General features: G+C 46.4%; 1 protein-coding gene across 1 annotated transcript in view; it reads left to right on the top strand.

Moving 5' to 3' along the window:
* The window catches only part of CPXM2 (carboxypeptidase X, M14 family member 2), a 224261-nt gene that overhangs the window by 95291 nt on the left and 105974 nt on the right, over positions 1–22996 (top strand). The window contains exon 5 of the mRNA XM_063962140.1: positions 6361–6500. Within this exon, the coding sequence (XP_063818210.1) occupies positions 6361–6500 (140 nt within the window). The remainder of the gene's footprint in view (positions 1–6360; positions 6501–22996) is intronic.

Genomic DNA, 22996 nt, shown 5'->3' with positions numbered 1-22996 from the left:
TACTAAAAAAATACCCCAATAAAGACATAACACACACACCTTGAAAGTATAACTTTAATGCATACATACACACCACCATATACACATACTTACCTTATGTTCACACGAGGGTCGGTCCTCTTCTCCATGTAGAATCCATGGTGTACCTGTTGAAAAAATTCTACTCACCAAATCCAGTGTAGAGGGCTCCTCGGGTAATCCATTTGTAATCCACGTACTTGTAAAAATAAAAAAACGGACACCCGACCTCGAACTGAAAGGGGCCCCATGTTTTCACATGGGACCCCTTTCCCCGAATGCCAGAAACCCCCCCTGACTTATGTCTAAGAGGGTTTCTTCAGCCAATCAGGGAGCGCCACGTTGTGGCACCCTCCTGATCGGCTGTGTGCTCCTGTACTGTCTGACAGGCGGCACACGGCAGTGTTACAATGTAGCGCCTATGCGCTACATTGTAACCAATGGTGGGAACTTTGTGGTCAGCGGGTGACCAAAAGTAACCTCACCGCTGACCACAAAGTTCCCACCACTCACCGCTGACCACAAAGTTCCCACCATTGGTTACAATGGAGCGCATAGGCGCTACATTGTAACACTGCCGTGTGCCGCCTGTCAGACAGTACAGGAGCACACAGCTGATCAGGAGGGTGCCACAACGTGGCGCTCCCTGATTGGCTGAAGAAACCCTCTTAGACATAAGTCAGAGGGGGTTTCTGGCATTCGGGGAAAGGGGTCCCATGTGAAAACATGGGGCCCCTTTCAGTTCGAGGTCGGGTGTCCGTTTTTTTATTTTTACAAGTACGTGGATTACAAATGGATTACCCGAGGAGCCCTCTACACTGGATTTGGTGAGTAGAATTTTTTCAACAGGTACACCATGGATTCTACATGGAGAAGAGGACCGACCCTCGTGTGAACATAAGGTAAGTATGTGTATATGGTGGTGTGTATGTATGCATTAAAGTTATACTTTCAAGGTGTGTGTGTTATGTCTTTATTGTGGTATTTTTTTAGTAGTAGTACTACAGGTACCAGCGGCCCCGGTTTTCCGCCGCATGCTGGTACTTGTGGTTCTCCAAGTACCAGCTTGCGGGGGAGGCTTGCTGGGACTTGTAGTACTGCTACTAAAAACAATATTCATAACTTTCAACAAAGGCTATCAGCCCCCCATCCGCAGCCCATTGGATGGGGGGGGACAGCCTCGGGCTTCACCCCTGGCCCTTGGGTGGCTGGAGGGGGGGGACCCCTTGATTTAAGGGGTTCCCACTCCTCCAGGGTACCCCGGCCAGGGGTGACTAGTTGGGTATTTAATGCCACGGCCGCAGGGCGCTGCATAAAAGTGACCCCCGGCTGTGGCATTATCTGTCCAGCTAGTGGAGCCCGGTGCTGGTTTCAAAAATACGGGGGACCCCTACGCTTTTTGTCCCCCGTATTTTTGGAACCAGGACCAGGCGCAGAGCCCGGTGCTGGTTGTTTAAATATGGGGGAACCCCTGTCAATTTTTCCCCCATATTTTTGCAACCAGGGCCGGCTCAAAGAGCCCGAGGCTGGTTTGGTTTAGGAGGGGGGACCCCACGCATTTAAAAAAAAAAAAAAAAACATTTGCCACCCCTTCTTCCCACTGATAAACATGCACGGATCTCATGGATCCCTGCATGCCTATCCAAACACGGGATAAAAAAGCAGGTCTGTTTTTTTTTAGCACTTTTTTACGAATTGTATTTCTGCACGGCAGTGTTTGGCTATTGTCGGCAGTGTTTGTGATTTGCACTTTTTAGTAAATTCCCAATTTCTACCAAATTGCAGGCGTATTTGACCGATGGTGTATTGATTCGTGATTTTTCCCTAGGACTTCCAAAATATTACGAATGCCCTCATCACTGCCGTGATTTTTGCTTAGTAAATTACCGAGATGACACTTTGAAGAAAAAACGGCATCTCGGTTAAAATCGGGAGCTTAGTAAATATACCCCTATATGTGCACTGTGATTTGTAAATGTAAGGTCATGGGGGGTCAGAATTGCGAACGAAAGATTAGCAGAACTGCTACTAAATATTTTCTTGCAGTTTCTGAGTAGCTGCAGACCTACTCCTAGATTGCGATCAGCTTGGTCCGTTTAGTTCCTGGTTTGACGTCACAAACAAGCCCCACCTGCAGTGAACATGGGGAGTGATTCCGAGTTGATCGTAGCCCTGCAAAATTTTGCAGGGCTATGATCATGACCATAGACATGCAGGGGGAAGCCCAGCACAGGGCTATCCTGCCCCGCATGTCAGTGCCGCCACCCCTCCCCCCGCAGAAGTGCAAAAGCATTGCACAGCGGCGATGCTTTTGCACTTTAGGAGTAGCCCCCGACCAGTGCAGCTTTAGCGTGCTGGCCGGGAGATTCTCATTGCTCCCCGACCCGCAGCGGCTGCGTGTGATGTTACGCAGCCGCTGCGGCCCGCCCCCCGCACGGTCCGGCCCCGCGCGGTCCAGCCCCGCCTGCGTTGGCTGGACTGCGCCTTCCCCCCACCCAGCGACCGCCTCTGCCTCCGGCCGTCTGTCATGCGCAGTTTTGACCTGATCGCACCACTGCGATAAACTGCAGCACGCGATTGGGTCAGAATGACTCCCTTGGTGTTGCTCATTAGAGAAAGATTTTGCTGCTGCGATCAGGTCTGACTTAGGCCCATTGTGCGCAGGTAATCTGAATGCCTTTTCTTATGTTCTTTTGATTTACTGTTAAAATTTGGCTCACACAGATCAATAGGAGCTTTACTGACACTAAGGAAGCCTGAGGTGGCCTGCTGTAGTTTCATTTGTATGTGTATAAATAAATTATAGTATCATGTGAGCAGGGTAAAGCAATTACATGGACACTACGATAGAAAACAAAGCCTTTCATCACTGTCTGCCTACTTGGCTCCTAACAGAACAAGGGGTAAAACAAACACCTGTCTGACTAAAAGGGTATTCAGACTATAAGCAGACATCAAAGTCTCTCCATATCTTTTTCTGACTACAAATTGATAAGTCTATTACACCTACTGTAGGGTTCCCAAAATCATAGAAATATATTTGAAGTCTGTATGCTGGACAAATGTGATTGGGAGTCACTAAGATGTATGGGAGGGGAGAAATAAGTTACAGTATCTAACAAATTACACTTCCCAGAAACATCTTGTTGATATTCATTGTATTGTATAGCTTACATAATGTGAAATACCATATTTTATCTGGCTATATCATGTAGCTATTACACAGGGAAAATGATGTATGGTAATTTGTAATTAAGTTAAAAGTTACTTGGGTGGTTCTAGTATGGACCCTAGATTACTAACTGATCAGCCAGTCCTCAGGGACTTGGTCATGACCTCACTATGGAAGGGTGAACAAGTGATAAATTGTATGGGTGCCATTTGTTCGATGTCAAGGGCCCCATACACTAGAACGATAATGCCCGATTTCATCCAATTTCGGGCATTCGGGTCAATATATCGGGTGAAATCGGGCATTTTGGATGTGTTTCCTATCCGATCCGATGCGCGTTCCCGTGAGGGTTTGATCTGCTCCCCTAGATCGTTAGTGCTGCACTCGTGATGTGTCGGTTCCCGCAGGCATGGCTGGGATCGCATACGATATATCGCATGCAAACTGTACCAAGTCATAGGAATCATATGGAACCACCCCCGGGAAGCTCCCGGGAGAGTTCAAGGGAAATCGCCACCGACTTCAGCCTCCGACATATCACTGTAGTGTATGGGGCCATTCAGACTTGAGGGATAGATTCTCTTATTTTGAAAATGAAACAAATGTTTGTTTATGTAATACGTAACCATTTTTTCTTTATATCATTCTTATAACCAATCATTGCACTGCCTTTGTAAACAAAATGTTGCCTAATTAGTCTATTTTCATAAACGAGTGCTCCAGAAGCTATTAGATCGCTTTGGCTATGCTATAACTATTACTGTATGCGTTGCTATGAGCAGGGGGAGACCAACTGAGTGGTAGTTTGTGTCATCGAGCCTGCGCAATTGTGATAGAGTGTTAGATGACTTGTGGCCACAGGTGGTGGCAGTAGAGAGGTATATGTTATAACGGGCAGAGTGATAGAATATTCAGTGTATTATATTCAACTACATTAGGACATTGGGATCTGGGCAATAGAAGTCCTGACGTTAGTGTAGTACTGGTCAGGGGGAATCGGATTATCACCTGTAACCAGGGCCGTTTTTTGCGGCGGGCGAGCAGTACAACCGCACGGGGCGCCTGCCGTGGCACTTCTTGTGCTCTTTGAATCCCCCCTCCTCCCGAGTACCCAGCTCGGGGGGCAGAGTTTTGCGGAATGACGCGGATGCGTTGTGACATCACGACGCAGTTGCGTAATTCCGCGAAACTCCGTCCCCAAGCTGGGTACTCGGGAGGAGGGGGAGCCAAGCTGCGGCAAGGGGCGGCGCCGCGAAGACGAGGGAGAGGCGGCCGTAGAGCGGGAAGAACCGCTTCAAACGTGAGTCAGCCTCTCTCTCCCCCCCCCCCCCACCTGCCGGAATGTGTAAATTGGGGACTCTTGCCTGCCATCATCTGTAAAATGGGGACTCTTGCCTGCCATCATGTGTAAAATGAGGGCTCTTGCCTGCCTTAATGTGTAAAATGGGAACTCTTGCCTGCCTTAATTTGTAAAATGGGGACTCTTGCCTGCCGTAATGTGTAAAATGGGGATTTAATGTATCAAGAGCATTGCGATGTATGGCATAATATATATATATATTTTTTTTCCTGTGCTCGCCGTGATCTGTCGGTGCAAGGTCAAAAACTATGGTGTAAGGTAGTCTTGTCATACGTGGCCACACCCATTTTACAGAGCCCACGCCCAGTTTATCGAGGTCACGCCCCCTTTGCCGCGCGCATACCTTTTACTTTTTATATCTATGGGGGGGCGTATTTTTTTGTTCTGTCAATGGGGGCAGGGGGGGGGGGGGGCGCATTTTTAAATCACGCACTGGGAGCCAAATTGACTAGAAACAGCCCTGCCTGTAACCATAGTCAGAGTGTAAACTCAGGGATACATAATGGGATCCCTGACATCCCCTATTGTAATTAAACCTCTTAGGCTTTCCACATGGATTTAGCCTTAAACACATTACTCCTGAAACACAAAATAAATATACGTTTTTCCTTTCTGTTCAATTCAGTGGGTCCGATTCAACTGTTTTCTGCATCCCCTGCTGGCCATCTATAGTAATGGGCATCTATAGGAGCTATTCAATTGTTGCTCCGATCAGACACCTATTACCAGTTAAGGCACCTGACAGCTCCGGGTTTAGCTGCCCATTTCTTCAGATGGCCAGTAGGTGGCGCGTGCCACAATTGAATTGGCCCCAGTATGTTACCTCTTGACCGTCAGGTAGTAGCTAAGGTATAAACTGAGTGAGAGGACTGTAACAGTGCTTACTACTCTCCCAGAATATCCGGGAGACTCTGGAATTATGGGAAGTCACCCTGCACTCCTGGGAGAGTAGGTTAGCTCACAAATCCTGCTTCTACTTCTAGTGATGTGAGATGGAGCCTTAATGTCATAGTTTACATCATCAGTGCCAGATTGTTTTGCCGGGACCTGCCTGACCCCCCCCCTTTCATACAGACATGCAAATTACCAGGTCGAGAATTTCGACCCAGTAATTTGCAGATCAACACGGGTATTTTGTCTGTGTGAAGGTGTCAACCCCGTGTCATAATTCCCGTGTCTCCGACCCTTGTAAATTCCAGGGTCGAAGTCCCGGGAATTACAACTCGGGTTGACCCTTTCACACAGAAAAAGGACCCACGTGTTTTATGAAATTACCGGGTGAAACTGCTTCACCCGGTAATTTCATTTTCTGTCTGAAAGGGGTATTACTTACTCTATTTTATACTCAGTACTCCCTTTGATGGCACCTAACCCTCGTTTTCTGTCTATACCTTCTACTTGCCCTATATTGTCTCAAACTGTAAGTGTTTCTTTCTTGGTTTGATCATTTGTTTATGTGCCATGTAATGGGCGCTGCGGATCCCTTGTGGCGCCATATAAATAAAAATAATAATAAAATAGGTGCAGATGCACTCTACAATTATAAACTGTGTTTGAACATTTTAAAACGGGAATGGTGCCACAAACTCATATTAGTGTGTTTTTTTCATGTGCATAGCCACGTGTGAAATAAAATTGAAGATGTAAACGTACAGGTGTGGGCCAGCCAGGACTTTGGCTGTTGACATGACCCAGCAAAGGTTTCCTTGTATATAGTGCAAATTGCTCTTTCGCATGAATCGGGATGGTTAACGTTGTGAAAAGTTGTTGTAAAGTCGTTGTGAAAAGTCGTGTATTTGTTTCCATGCAGGCGGGGGTAAATGAGAATGACCTTTACGATGGGGCTTGGTGTGCCGGGAGAAATGATCTACAACAATGGTTGGAGATCGATGCCAGAAGACTGACTAAGTTCACAGGCGTCATCACACAGGGCAGGAACTCTCTCTGGCTGTGAGTACCATATCTCATTGTTAATGTTATATTGAATTTGTCACATGTACCTTAGTTAGAACTGTGCAAAGTGAAACAGTCTATAGTCCATCCGCTCCTCCTACACCATTAATTTCTGCAGCGGTGTACACTGGGTTCCACAGGGAAAACATTGAGGTGTAGAGATGGATCTTGATCCAGAGGCACCAACAGGCTAAAGCTTTAGATTGTCCCAGGATGCATTGCGGGGCCTCCTCTACATAACCCCGCCTCCAGGCACTGTGAGCTCAGTTTTAGAGTTGGTACCCGCATGAAGCAGGTCACTTGACACGGGGGGCTGCGCAAGGCAGCCCTGAAAAAGCTGTTTAGAAGACTTCAAGGGCTGCAGCACTTCATATGTCATTTTGTGTTGCGCCTCCATCACCTCCCCAGCGGCGTTGCATACTCCCGCTGGCTCTGTTCCCGGGTACTTGCGGCGGAGACGCTCCAGTTCCTAGGCACACCACCGCAGATGCTGTCCTGGATCCAGGGCCGGCGACAGGGGGGGTCAAAGGGGACACCTGTACCGGGCCCCAAGGATCAGAGGGGCCCCACTGTTACAGGCAGTTACGGGACATCGCAGCAGCACCGCTGGCCAGGATTCCTGTTCCCTGTGCCAGCCTCTTCTTGTGGGGTGTGAGTGAGTCTCTCCCCAGGGTAAGAGTGTATTGGTGAGGGCTTTGGGATGGGTGGTAGTCATGTGACCGCCGGTCGGCTGACCGACAGTCACATGACCTCCTCCGTGAGCCCGACGGCTCACTATCCCGATGGTCGGCATGCCGACCAACAGGGACTATTTCCACTCGTGGGTGTCCACGACACCCATAGAGTGGGAATAGAACCCGTGGTGACCGCAGGTCGCCACCGAGCCCGCAGCGTGGCGAGCGCAGCGTGGCGAGCGCAGCGAGCCCGCAAGGGGCTTGCTGCACTCGCCGCTCCCCGCCGGGATCCCGGCGTCGGTATGCTGCCGGGATCCCGGCGTCGGTAAGGTGACCGGCGGTCAGGAGACCGCCGGTCACCCATACTACACTCCTTTGGGATGGGGTGAGGGAGCTGGGAGACACAGACTGTGAGGGAGGAAGGAGAGGTATACATATTTATATATGTGTATAAATATATTTACGGTATATAGAAAAAAAACAGTTTCTTATATAGCGCAGCAAACTCTGTTGCACTTTAATATATATATACTTTATTGTTGCATATTGAAGCTGCACAATGTAACTATGGTGATGGGTGCACCTTTGCACCTTGGTGATGTCATCAGGAGGCGCTAAAATGGTGAGGGAGAACACTTTAAATATGGTGAGTTATTATTTGTTCTTTGTCCTTACGAAAATGAGCTGATCATTGAAACGTTGACCAGGAGACCTGCCTTACTGTCCTTTTCTCCTGAGTGCCGCAGAAGTGTGGATGTATGTAAGTAACACTGCCTCTGTTTAGTGTGATACTGAGGACACCAGAGCAAGTTTATATATATATATATATATATATATATAAAATCTGAGGGGGCCCCAGAGATATCACTGTACCGAGCCCCAAGATTTTTGTTGCCAGCGCTGCCTGGATCGTGTGGCGCTACTAAGGGAGGGGGTAATAGGGTCCCCTAGGCGGGACCCGCCATTAATTTGCGTTCTGATCGCTGTCTAAGGAGATGGGCCGAGACGCTGGCGTGAACACTGTGGCCGAGCAGGGACCCCAATATATCCACCAGGGCATGGGAGCACAGGTCGGATAGTACATTATCCAGTTTAATAAGCCTCCATAGTACACGGTGGTGAGGACCAGAATAGGGGATAAGACACTTGACCTGTAGCCCCTCCCCCAGCTCCAGGCGCCATCTACTGCTGGTGTTCCCGCCCTGTAGCTGCCTCACGCTCTCCCTCACTCCCTGACTGAGACGCTGGGTGCCATCTTATCACTGTAGCTGCGACTGGTCTCCGGGACTGCAGGGAAAGATCTCCTCTGTAAATCCGCCTGATTTATCAGTGCCGTGATTCTACAGACACTTAAGGATTCTACATGTCATTTTAAGACAGCGCTAATTAAGAACAAGTGTACCTCTGCCAGAATATATTGTACGATTATTCTGATATATACTTCTGGTCTCAGACCGCGCATTGTTTTATATATATATATATTAGTCCAGTGCAGTTTTATTGTCTGACTAGAATAATTATCTGCATTGTCACTGTGACTGTGTGTGCCTGCATCTGCTGTGTGATTTTCACTTTCAGTGTATCTCAGCTGTATCTATCGCTGTATTCTGTACCCTAGGACTAGGTGCGTCAGGGTCTCATATATAATGCTGCACAGTATTTACCGCTAAGAGTATTCTACTGTGTACTCAGTCACATCATACCGGATTTATTCACTGGTGTTGTGTACTGTGTACACAGTCACATAGTACCGGATTTAGACGCTGGTGTTGTGTACTGTGTACGCTGTCACATACTAGGGGATTTATTCGCAGGTACTGTACTCTGTCTGGCTGTATCGTACTCATGCGCTCTGTGGTTACATTCGCTAAAAAGTCTAACGCAAAGGGCGGGAAATCCACGGACGCTCCTGCATCATGCAGCACATGCGCAAAGGATTTGTCTGAGGGGGAAGCTTTGATTGATGGTCTGTGTAATATGTGCCATACATCTCCCAGTCAGCCCGCTGCTCCTGTAGCCAATCAGGAGCCACCTTGAGCGGCGTTCTCAAATATGCTTAATATGCTTGTGACATGCCTTACGCCCCCTATGGGACCTTCTGTGCCATTGCAGCCACATATTGACTCTATGGTGAATCGGCCCTGGGTGGATACTCTGTCTACCTAGACACAACAATTGAATCAATCTTTGGTTAGACAAAAACCTACCCCACGTCCCTCTGCAGTCAAGGGGTCATCTAAGCGGGCCGCCTCCTTCTCACAATCCACTAATATCTCAGATGATACTTCCGATGAGGATGGGGAGTATACTGACCCATCAGACACTGTTGCTTCTGACGAGGAAACTACAATGCAAGTTGATGTCCCTGACCTAGTGGAGGCTATTAAGCTGATTCTAAAAATCGATGATGAAGTGGATCCCACTACTGCGTCTAAGAAACCTGATAAATTTAAACGTCAGAAGGTAGCTAAAGTAGTCTTACCACATTCTGACCATTTAGTAGACAAACGTCAGGAACCCTAGTCTTCTCTAGGAAATAAATTATCCCTGTCTAAAAAGATGCTAGCTCGTTATCCTATCTCCGATGAGTTATGTAACAAGTGGGAAAATCCACTCCCATGTCACCCGTCTTGTGGTGTCATCTACTCTGCCTGTCACCACTGTCACCTCACTGAAGGAACTGACAGATAAGCGTGTGGAGGGATGCCTGAAGTGTATTTACTCCCTTACAGGTGCTGTACATAGATCCACTATAGTGGCCTCCTGGGCCGCAAAAGGAATTGAAGCATGGGTTCAGGCAATAGAGGATGAGCTGCCTCAGGATTTATCTGACACTACCAGACAATATCTGTCTCATATTACCACTGCCTCCCATTATATTCAGGAGGCGTCCTCTGAGGCATGTGTAATGGCGGCCAAGGCGTCGACTATGTCCATCCTGGTTTGCCGAATTCTGTGGTTGAGGTCATGGAAGGTGGATCTGGACTCCAAAGAGACCTTGGAGGTACTCCCTTTTAAGGAAGACATACTATTTGGGGAGGATCTGAATAAGATTGTAACTGACTTAGCGGCTGCTAAGACTGCATTTCTCCCGAATACTAGTCCTTCTGCACAGAAGGCAAAAGGTACCACTTTTCGTTCCTTTCGACCTCAAGGGAAAGTAAAAGGTCAGGCATACCCGAGACAATCTCGTGCTCCCAAAACCACTAAGCCCAAAGCAAAACAATCCTGCTTTCAAACAACTCAAGACTGCTGCATGAAGGGGCGGGTCTCCCCCTGAGCGATTCCAGGGTGTGAGGCCGACTTCTGCAATTCACCCAGGTCTGGTTAAAGACCACTACAGACTCATGGGTGCGAGAAATCGTCTTTCAAGGGTACGCAGTCTCTTTCAAGAGATGTCCCCCTCGCCAGTTCCGAACAACGGTTATCCCTTCGGACCCGTTGAAGGCGCAAGCTCTACACCTGGTTGTGAGTTTCCTCCTTGATACAGGAGTGGTAGTGCCAATACCCCTGTCCCAGTGGGGCAGAGGATACTACTTGACCCTGTTTGTAGTCCCGAAACCTTATGGGTCTATCCGGCCTATACTTCCAAGTTCCGTATGGAAACGCTGTGTTGGAGGTAGACCTCCTTTAGCCTCAGCCTTCTCTGAGAGGACTCCAACAACAGCCTGTCTTTTGTATTCAGAATCACCTGTGAACAGAATTTTAAATGCCGTGCAGCATGCTGGAGAAATCAAATGATCACACACTGCCTGGTGTATTCAATCTGAGTTCTGCTTTATTGTTCTTACATACATATATTTATACTTGTGTGAAAAGGCTCAGAGGAGTTTACAGTTTAACCTCAGGGCTGTGTCCTCTTCCTGATAACGGTCTTGTTCTTTTCCTTTTCTCTATCTCTCAGACATGGCTTACCCACAAGTTCCTCTTTTTTGCTCTATCAGACATGGCTTACCCACAAGTTCCTCTTTTTGATAACTGAATAGTTCATCATTCTATACTTTTCTTTCTCCCCAGCATATTTAAGCATATCATATATTAATGCTAAAGTAAGTTTATAATCTATTGAATATAACAAAATGGAGTAACATTGGCTTTATTGCAGAATCACACTAATGCTTGCCCATCTACCTTTCTCATTTTTCCCTCCTTTTGATTCTCAAAAAGACATCACACTATACCTTGCTACCCTACTTCGCCGAGAAGGCCAGGTGATGACCTGGTCAAGTACGTCTGTCTCCCTGGGCCTATTGCCAAGGGAGGGTAATAACCATCCCGTACAGACAAAATAGTCACAAGGCATAGATGCATAAGAGTCCTTTTTACAGTCTCTTTTGATTGCTTCCAGTTTTGTAGACGGGTGGTCTGTCATTACGTGATTCAAGATCATCATATTCCTCCATTTCTCGAGCGTCACTTTCTGCTGTGGGAGCTGGTTTGGCTTTTTGTTTTTTCTTTTTCTTTGCAGCTTGTGCTTAAGTTTTTTCGATGAACATGAAATACAACATAAAAGCAGCTTGATCAGTACATAGCATAATAAGCATATCCCAGCTACTTTGGCTAGTAGTACCACAATTCCCATCAGCCATCCCCCTATACCTTTAAACCAGTTTGCTGGGTTTAACCAACCGAAATCCCACTTTCCCCACGTCCATGGTGATTCCTCTACCTTTTTCCTTAATGGTTGATTAACCGTAGAATCATATCCCACAGTGTACACATGGCGGCTTTCCCTTAATTGTACACAGAAATCAACCTTTCCCCACACCCTGGATATTAAAATTATGGAGGTCTTCTTTATCCTTTGCTGAATTCCACCCAACCTCTATTAATTCTTCCATGGTGGCTGGGACAAATGTAAAGCCCATCCCCTTCCCTGTTTTTGGGGCATGGGAACAGACCCAACAGTCCTCCTTCCCAGCAACCGTTTTTGCTACCCTTGAGTGTAATTTCAATATTAAATTATCATTCTCTGTTTCAGGGCTTTTACACCATTCCTCACATCTTTCCTCGGGGGGGTGGGGGGGGGTGCCCACAGTACTCACAGATACATTTTAGTGCCCAGGTTAATAGAGTACAATCTTCATTACTTTTTACTTACTTTACTGCCCTCCTGCCTCTCTTATGCCTGGCTTCTAATAGCCATGCCCATTCATTACTCTTATGCAGGGAGGGCTTTGTCCAACATCCAGTCATACATGACCATTTCAAACTGTTTTCTGGGCAACACTTCCAACATGTCTGCATCTTTGCAAAGTATTTTCCCCATGTACTATAATCGAATTTACATTGTTTCTGACATTCCATTATTTTTCTCATTGGTTCCTGCCCACACTCACATAAACATTTATCCCTGCCTTCCATTTTTGCACACGGTGGTATTGGCCACACTGCATGCCTTTTTCTGACAATTCGGGGGTATGTATTCATGGTTACAGGGTATTTTTCCGTACTTATCTCAGGGGCTGGAGTAGGGCCTTGACTTACAGGCATGTTTACCAAATGTACAGTAAATACAATTGCAACAACCAACATTGCGGATCCCAAATAACCCCTCACAGGGACCTATCAGGCTTAGGTCCAAGTAAGTTCATAGTTATTACTTTCCTGGGGGTTTAATAGTGATCTTGGTCTTTTTGCAGTGCGATGCATGCACCCACGCGTCTCGACCCTCGAGTTTCACCGAGGTGGGGGTCACTAGCAACACTTGGAAAGGACCATCATATCTGGGCTCAAGTGCTCCTTTCACGTGTCTTTTTAAGTAGACCCAATCGCCAATCAGGATGCTGTGTGGTCCAAGATCAGCTCTTTCAGGTCCTGAGGATAAAACTTGAGAATGTATTTCAGTTAGGTGTTCATTCAACTGCTTTATATACTCTGTCATATTTCCATGTTTATGCTGCAGTTCCTGGGGCAAATAACATCCTGTCTTGGGTTTTGTCCCAAATAAAATCTCATAAGGTGAGTACCCTGTTTCATTGCCTGGTGTTGTTCTAACTGCAAACAATGCTAAGGGCAAGCACTCTACCTATGCTTTCCCTGTCTTTTGCATGTCCTTTTGTATTTTAAACTTTAGGGTCCCATTCAGACGTTCTATTACTTCTGGAACCCCAAATCTGCACACTATTTCTGCTATTATTTTCCTTGCAGTAGAGATAGCATTTGCTTTTGCTACCGGCCCCGCCTCTGGCCATCTGCTAAAAATGTCAGTACATGTTAGGGCATATTCATATGTTCCATGCTTTGGCATCTGTATATAGTCCATTTGTAGTCTCTGGAAAGGAAAATAAGCTTGTGGTGTCTGTCCAAGGCTTATTCTTGTTCTTCTTCCTGGATTGTTCTCTGCACATATCCAGCATTGATCCGTGACGTTTTTTTTCCTGCCACATAGAATCCTGGTGCTATCCAATGGTCCTGTACCAGCCTAGTCATTTGTTCTTTTCCCTTGTGATTTGATCCATGGGATACATGTAGCATAGGTGGGTATAGTGCTCTAGGCAGGCACCATTTATCTTCATTCTTCCATAAAACTAAACAGGTTGCTTTGGCTCCCATCTTTTCCCATGTCTTGTGTTCTGCTTTTGCTTGTTCTTGTAGCTTGATGAGAGTCTTTATGTTCACTTCTTCTGCTTCTTCCTGAACATAAATGGCTGGTTCATGTTTGTTCTTTAGGGCTGCCTTTCTTGCTTCTGCATCTGCATATACATTTCCTCTACTTTCTTCTGTTTCTTCCTTGGTGTGTGCCTTGGTCTTTATGACTTTCATTTGTTTGGGCAGTTTCAATGCTCTTGTTAGTCTTTGTATTAGATACCCATTCTTTATAGGTTTACCTGCTGCTGTAAGGAAACTTCTGTTCTTCCAGACTTCATGGGGAGAAATAATTGCATACCCCGCCACCCTATACCCATGAACATAGTAGCTAGAACCATCTGTAAAAAATAAAAAATTTGGATTATGTATTGGTTTGTCATCAATCTTCCAATCTGGCTGTATTTCTTCCTCCATGAGGGCTATACACTCATGTTCTTGTTACGGGTATGGTTCTGTTCTTTCCTCTGGCTGCACTTCTTCATATCTCCCTCCTTTTGAACCGTCAGGTTCATCTTTAAGAGGTAGTAAAGTTGCAGGGTTGAGAGTGGTACATCGCTTAATAGTAAGGTTGCTTGCTGATAGAAGGGCTACTTCATATTGTGTCAGCCTTGCTGTGCTGAGATGTCTTGTAGATGTCTGTTGCAGTATTTCTGTGACTTCATGTGGAAATTGTATGGTAAGTGGGTGATCTATCACAACATCTGCACATTTGTACTTTAGGATGGCTGCTGCTGCTACTGACCTTATGCAGGTTGGTGATCCTTGCATCACTCCATCCAGCGCTGCTGAATAATAAGCGACCTCCTGTGTCAGGACTCCTGTTGCATGTCCCCTATGTTCATGGCAGAGCAAGGTAAAAGGCTTTGTGTAGTCTGGGAGTCCCAGGGCTGGAGCTGAACATATGGCTTCCTTCATCTGCTTAACTGCCACCCATTGTGTCTCTTGCTCTTCTTGGGAGTTTGTAGCAGTCTTCTTGGCATTATACAGTGGCTGCATAAGGGCTGAAGCTCCTGGTATCCAGTCTCTGACATAGGACACCAAACCTAGAAAGGCTCTTTTCTGTGTTAAGGTCTGTGGATTTGGAGCATTCAGTATAACTTTTATTCTTTCTGTTGTAAGGTGGCATGTTCCTTGAGAAATGCAGTGTCCTAGGAATATCACCTTCTTCTGGGCAAATTGCAGCTTGGCTTGTGTCACTCGGCAGTCTTTATCTGCAAGAAACTTTAACAATGATATTGTCTCTTCTTGGCATTGCTGTTTGGTAGCAGTTGCTAGTAGTAGATCATCCACATATTGCAGTAGCTGAGTTTCTTCTGGATACTCAGGTGCCCATTTCTTCAAGACTGTGGCCATGGCTTCTGTGAACTCTGATGGGCTTGTAGCTCCTCCTTGAGGTAGTCTTGTCCAGCAATATTGCTGTTCATCATGTGCAAGCATATCTTTGATCTGTACTCCTATGGCTGCTGTCTGTTCCTTATTCAAGGGGTACTGTTTTATGGTTACTGGTACAGTTCCTGGTTTGATCGACAGCTTCACGGGCTGGACATTCATGGTCCTTACATCTCTTTTTCCCTTTGCCCATACCTTGTCCGGAATTCCCCATCCTTGCCAGGTTTTAATTTGTTCTGGGGTTTCTTCTTCATCCTCTTCTGCGGTGGTTGCTAGAAACATCTGTATAGCGGCTTGCACTTGATCATAGTCTGTGGGTGATAGTGCTGTCTTGAATATCACCTTGTTCCCTCTGTACAGAATACTTGCTTGTAGTTTCTGCAGCAAATCTGCTCCCAGCAAATTGACTGGGCAGGTGGGAGATACTAGGAACTCTACTGGGATTTCATGTGGATGTCCTTGTACTTGTACATTGAGGATCCTAGTTTTCCTCAGTTGGATCTTTTCTCCACTTAATCCCTTTGCTGTCACTGGTTTTCCTGTAATGAGGTGTGCTGGTACTTCTTCCTGTCTTATAACTGATTGGCTTGCCCCAGTATCAAGCAGGCAGGAAACATTTTCTCCCGTTGGCAGTTTGACTTTAATAAACCCATCTTCCATTCTGTCGGGGGGGTTCATCGGGAGTATCACTGGTACTGGGGTGCCGGGACTTCAGTCTGACTTATCCTTGGGGGCTTGATTGCCCCTTTTCTCTATCCAACTCTTATATGTGCGACAGTCTCTTTTGAAGTGTCCTGATTTCTTGCACCAGAAGCATTTTCCCGATTTGGGCTTGATCATGGCTCTTCCTTCCCCTTCTAATTTTTCTTTGAGCCTTCTCCTGTGACCAGGTAGACAGTTTTGGGTTTGGCTACCTTTTTCTACTTTTCTTCCTTTTCCAGTTCTTCTAAGGCCTCTACCGTATCCAGAATTTGATCCATAGGTGTAGACCTATATGCAGGAGTACTAGTAATTAATTTCTGTTTTAGACTTGGTCTTAAACCTTCCAATACTCGGTATCTGACCATCCTTTCTCCTGCTCCTGCTTCTGCTTCTGGGTCCAAACCTTCATTTCGGACCATATCCTTAATTTTACAGAGGTAATTTCTAAACGCTTGTTCTCCTTGTGGTCCAATGGCTTCTGGATACCTTTGATTTCTTAAATAACACCATCTCCTTAGGCGTGCCACAAATTGTGGTCCACTGGCTATAGTTTTCCTTTGTGCTTCTAGTACATCTTCTATCTGTTCATGATAATCAGTGGCTTGATGAGCTGCCATATCCTTAATCTGTCTTAGATCACCCTCTGCTAATTTATTTTTACATATTTGTTCCACATCTACCCATGCTGCGGAATGTAAATTACACATAGTCTCCATATATAACCCAAACCGTACAGGCTGTTTGTAGGGATCTGGGCTATCTTTTATTATGGCTGTAACTTCCATTACAGAAAAAGGGGTATGCTGTTCTCTTGTAAAAAATTGTGGCCTAAAATTATTCTGTCCTCCTTGAACATACCCCTCCTCATCCACTAATATAGGCTGTCCTCCTCTTGGATTGACATAGGCATAGGTACGTACTGGGTAACAAGCAGGAACATCTAAGTTTTCTGATTCATCTTCTTCCTCAATTTCATGCATCTGTAGAGTTCCATTTTCTGCTTCAGTGTAAAATACATTTCTTGTTCCCAGTCTCCCCTTTCTCAGTTTTCTTTTGTCTTTATGAGACAATGGGGATCCTGAATGCATTTCCCCTTGACCGGGTAGGTTGTACGGTTTCAGTCTATTTGTCATTAATGGAGTTCTGTGGCCTGTTCCTATCTGGGGTGTACAGTTGGGACATGTCATCCTCTCTGGTTCCAACAAAGATGCACATTGGGGACATTTAGTTAAATCAGGGTACTGGTTCCATACTATAGGAGGTTGCCCTGGGGTTCCCAGATTTGCGGGGTAAGGGGGTGGATCTGTGACTAGTTTAGGTACTGGGACTGGTATTACAGGTGGAGGAGGGGGCAGATTGGGAATAACTAGCACATTATGGCCCTGGTCCGTTCCTGTAGTTGCTAAACAGACCGTCATATGCTGGTCATCTTCCCTTAACTTCTTTTTCCTCTCCTCCTTTTCCTCCCATTTTTCACTTGCTGTTAGCCAAATATAGACCTGATCCCCTTTCTTGCGTTTTTCTATCCATTCCCTATTACAGATTCTGAACTTTCTCCATTTGTCAGTGTTAAATTCCCCATCTGGAGGAAATCCTCCCCTTTTAAATACCTTGGCTATATATTTAACTGCATGTGGTCCAACCTCCTGTTTATTTCCACAGGGGTTGATTCACCCTTGCTATTAGAGGTTCCCATCCTGCCTTCTGCCAACTTATCAACACTTCTCTCTCCGATATGAGTTACACAACTTCAGTACTCTATGTTGATTATTGTAAAGATGGGTTTCCTGAACACTACAGGTTTACCTCTGTCCTACTGATTACATACACCTGTAATCATTCAGTTTCCTTATGGGTGGACTCACAATCTTCCGTTATCAAGGTATATCTCAATCTGGTGGGTCTGACAGAATAGGGACAAAAGAATATTTCAGGTTCTGGTTCTTTCAGTATCTGGCGCAAGTCCTTGCCGTCCCTTAGATTAACAAAACCATAATATCCTGTTGTTAATATACCTTTCATATAACCCACAGTTTTACCATAAACACCTTCTTAATGTCCCCTACACCTTCTAAAACCTGATATATCTTTTTCAGTGCGTGCAACAAATGTAATATTTACTGACCCATGAGGACCTTGCACAAACCACTTTAAACTAACAGTACAACACCCACAACCATATGAGCTTTCAAAATCAATACATTCTTCAATTTCAGACATATTTACATTACTGTTCTGATACAAAAGAGGCAAGGCTTTTACTAGGAAGCGCTTGAGTTGAACAGAGAAAACTGACACTTCTGACACAGACGTTAAAACACGTAAAGTAACAATTGGCGAAAAATCGCAATCAATATGTTACTTACCGCGGTTTAAACGGTTCCAACGTCTATAGTCAGGTGACTTGTTGCTCCTCTATTCAACTTCTTGGCTTCCCGGGTTTCGGCACCATGAAAATGTTGGAGGTAGACCTCCTTTAGCCTCAGCCTTCTCTGAGAGGACTCCAACAACAGCCTATCTTTTATATTCAGAATCACCTGTGAACAGAATTTTAAATGCTGTGCAGCATGCTGGAGAAATCAAATGATCACACACTGCCTGGTGTATTCAATCTGAGTTCTGCTTTATTGTTCTTACATACATATATTTATACTTGTGTGAAAAGGCTCAGAGGAGTTTATAGTTTAACCTCAGGGCTGTGTCCTCTTCCTGATAACGGTCTTGTTCTTTTCTCTATCGTCCTAGTGGATGCTGGGGTTCCTGAAAGGACCATGGGGAATAGCGGCTCCGCAGGAGACAGGGCACAAAAAGTAAAGCTTTAGGATCAGGTGGTGTGCACTGGCTCCTCCCCCTATGACCCTCCTCCAAGCCTCAGTTAAATTTTTGTGCCCGGCCGAGAAGGGTGCAATCTAGGTGGCTCTCCTAAAGAGCTGCTTAGAAAAGTTTAGCTTAGGTTTTTTATTTTACAGTGAGTCCTGCTGGCAACAGGATCACTGCAACGAGGGACTTAGGGGAGAAGAAGTGAACTCACCTGCGTGCAGGATGGATTGGCTTCTTGGCTACTGGACATTAGCTCCAGAGGGACGATCACAGGTACAGCCTGGATGGTCACCGGAGCCTCGCCGCCGGCCCCCTTGCAGATGCTGAAACGAGAAGAGGTCCAGAATCGGCGGCAGAAGACTCCTCAGTCTTCTTAAGGTAGCGCACAGCACTGCAGCTGTGCGCCATTTTCCTCTCAGCACACTTCACACGGCAGTCACTGAGGGTGCAGGGCGCTGGGAGGGGGGCGCCCTGGGAGGCAAATGAAAACCTTTTTTGGCTAAAAATACCTCACATATAGCCTCCGGGGGCTATATGGAGATATTTAACCCCTGCCAGAATCCGTTAAGAGCGGGAGACGAGGCCGCCGAAAAAGGGGCGGGGCCTATCTCCTCAGCACACAGCGCCATTTTCCCTCACAGAAAGGCTGGAGGGAAGGCTCCCAGGCTCTCCCCTGCACTGCACTACAGAAACAGGGTTAAAACAGAGAGGGGGGGCACTAATTTGGCGTTAGAAATATATAAAAAAGATGCTATAAGGGAAAACACTTATATAAGGTTGTCCCTATATAATTATAGCGTTTTTGGTGTGTGCTGGCAAACTCTCCCTCTGTCTCTCCAAAGGGCTAGTGGGTCCTGTCCTCTATCAGAGCATTCCCTGTGTGTGTGCTGTGTGTCGGTACGTGTGTGTCGACATGTATGAGGACGATGTTGGTGAGGAGGCGGAGCAATTGCCTGTAATGGTGATGTCACTCTCTAGGGAGTCGACACCGGAATGGATGGCTTATTTAGGGAATTACGTGATAATGTCAACACGCGCCAAGGTCGGTTGACGACATGAGACGGCCGACAAACAATTAGTACCGGTCCAGACGTCTCAAAAACACCGTCAGGGGTTTTAAAACGCCCGTTTACTTTAGTCGGTCGACACAGACACAGACAGGGACACTGAATCCAGTGTCGACGGTGAATAAACAAACGTATTCCTTATTAGGGCCACACGTTAAGGGCAATGAAGGAGGTGTTACATATTTCTGATACTACAAGTACCACAAAAGAGGGTATTATGTGGGATGTGAAAAAACTATCGTAGTTTTTCCTGAATCAGATAAATTAAATGAAGTGTGTGATGATGCGTGGGTTCCCCCCGATAGAAAATATGGGCGGTATACCCTTTCCCGCCAGAAGTTAGGGTGCGTTGGGAAACACCCCTTAGGGTGGATAAGGCGCTCACACGCTTATCAGAACAAGTGGCGGTACCGTCTATAGATAGGGCCGTCCTCAAGGAGCCAGCTGACAGGAGGCTGGAAAAATATCATAAAAAGTATATACACACATACTGGTGTTATACTGCGACCAGCGATCGCCTCAGCCTGGATGTGCAGAGCTGGGGTGGCTTGGTCGGATTCCCTGACTAAAAATATTGATACCCTTGACAGGGACAGTATTTTATTGACTATAGAGCATTTAAAGGATGTATTTCTATATATGCGAGATGCACAGAGGGATATTTGCACTCTGGCATCAAGAGTAAGTGCGATGTCCATATCTGCCAGAAGATGTTTATGGACACGACAGTGGTCAGGTGATGCAGATTCCAAACGGCACAAAGGTGTATTGCCGTATAAAGGAAGAGGAGTTATTTGGGGTCGGTCCATCGGACCTGGTGGCCACGGCAACTGCTGGAAAATCCACCGTTTTTACCCTAAGTCACATCTCTGCAGAAAAAGACACCGTCTTTTCAGCTTCAGTCCTTTCGTCCCTATAAGAGTCATATCTGCCCAGGGATAGAGGAAAGGGAAGAAGACTGCAGCAGGCAGCCCATTCCCAGGAACAGAAGCGTTCCACCGCTTCTGACAAGCTCTCAGCATGACGCTGAGACCGTACAGGACCCCTGGATCCTACAAGTAGTATCCCAGGGGTACAGTTTGGAATGTCGAGACGTTTCCCCTGCGCAGGCTCCTGAAGTCTGCTTTACCAAGGTCTCCCTCCGACAAGGAGGCAGTATGGGAAAAAATTCACGAGCTGTATTCCCAGCAGGTGATAATTAAATTACCCCTCCTACAACAAGAAAAGGGGGTATTATTCCACACTATATTGTGGTACTGAAGCCAGAAGGCTAGGTGAGACCTATTCTAAATCTAAAAAAATTTGAACACTTACAAAGGTTCAAATCAAGATGGAGTCACTCAGAGCAGTGATAACGAACCGGGAAGAAGGGGACTATCTGGTGTCCCGAGACATCAGGGATGCTTACCTCCATGTCCCAAATTTGCCCTTATCACTAAGGGTACCTCAGGTTCGTGGTACAGAACTGTCACTATCAGTTTCAGACGCTGCCGTTTGGATTGTCTACGGCACCCCGGGTCTTTACCAAGGTAATGGCCGAAATGATGGTTCTTCTTCGAAGAAAAGGCGTCTTAATTATCCCTTACTTGGACGATCTCCTGATAAGGGCAAAGTCCAGGGAACAGTTGGAGGTCGGAGTAGCACTATCTCGGATACTGTTACAACAGCAGGGGTGGATTCTAAATATTCCAAAATCGCAGCTGATCCCGACAACAAGTCTCCTGTGCTTAGGGATGATTCTGGACACAGTCCAGAAAAAGGTGTTTCTCCCGGAAGAGAAAGCCAGGGAGTTATCCGAGCTAGTCAGGAACCTCCTAAAATCAGTGCATCATTGCACAAGGGCCATGGTAAAAAAATGGTGACTTCCTTCGAAGCAATTCCAGTCGGCAGATTTCATGCAAGAACTTTTCAGTGGGATCTGCTGGACAAATGGTCCGGATCGCATCTTCAGATGCATCAGCGGATAACCCTATATCCAAGGACAAGGGTGTCTCTCCTGTGGTGGTTACAGAGTGCTCATCTTCTAGAGGGCCGCAGATTCGGCATTCAGTTTTGGATGTTGGTGACCACGGAGGCCAGCCCGAGAGGCTGGGGAGCAGTCACACAAGGAAAAAATTTCCAGGGAGTGTGATCAAGTCTGGAGATTTTTCTCCACATAAATATAGCTAAGGGTAAATTTATAATGCTCTAAGCTTAGCAAGACCTCTGCTTCAAGGTCAGCCGGTATTGATCCAGTGGGATAAAACATCACGGCAGTCGCCCACGTAAATAGACAGGGCGGCACAAGAAGCAGGAGGGCAGTGGCAAAAACTGCAAGGACTTTTCGCTGGGCGGAAAATCATGTGATAGCACTGTCAGCAGTGTTTCATTCCGGGAATGGAAACTGGGAAGCAGACTTCCTCAGTAGGCACGACCTCCACCCGGCAGAGTGGGAACTTCATGGGGAAGTTTTCCACATAATTGTAAACCGTTGGGAATTACCAAAGGTGGACATGATGGCGTCCCGTCTGAACAAAAAACGGGACAGGTATTGCGCCAGGTTAAGAGACCCTCAGGCAATAGCTGTGGACGTTCTGGTAACACCGTGGGTGTACCAGTCGGTGTATGTGTTCCATCCTCTGCTTTTCATACCTAAGGTACTGAGAATTATAAGACGTAGAGGAGTAAGAACTATACTCATGGCTCCGGATTGGCCAAGAAGGACTTGGTACCCGGAACTTCAAGAGATGCTCACAGAGGACTTATGGCCTCTGCCGCTAAGAAGGGACTTGTTTCAGCAAGTACCATGTCTGTTCCAAGACTTACCGCAGCTGCGTTTGACGGCATGGCGGTGGAACGCCGGATCCTAAGGGAAAAGGCATTCAGGAAGAGGTCATTCCTACCCTGGTCAAAGCCAGAAAGGAGGTGACCGCACAACATTATCACCACATGTGGCGAAAATATGTTGCGTGGTGTGAGGCCAGGAAGGCCCCACGAAGAAATTTCAACTCGGTCGATTCCTGCATTTCTTGCAAACAGGAGTGTCTATGGGCCTCAAATTGGGGTCCATTAAGGTTCAAATTTCGGCCCTGTCGATTTTTCTTCCAGAAAGAATTGGCTTCAGTTCCTGAAGTCCAGAAGTTTGTCAAGGGAGTATTGCATATACAACCCCCTTTTGTGCCTCCAGTGGCACTGTGGGATCTCAACGTAGTTCTGGGATTCCTCAAAACACATTGGTTTAAAACCAGTCAAATCTGTGGATTTGAAGCAT

This window comes from Pseudophryne corroboree, chromosome 3 (assembly GCF_028390025.1).
Source record: "Pseudophryne corroboree isolate aPseCor3 chromosome 3, aPseCor3.hap2, whole genome shotgun sequence".
NCBI classification, from domain to species: Eukaryota; Metazoa; Chordata; class Amphibia; order Anura; family Myobatrachidae; genus Pseudophryne; species Pseudophryne corroboree.
Note: the sequence above shows the minus strand (reverse complement) of the source record. Positions and strands in the feature narration are given on the sequence as shown.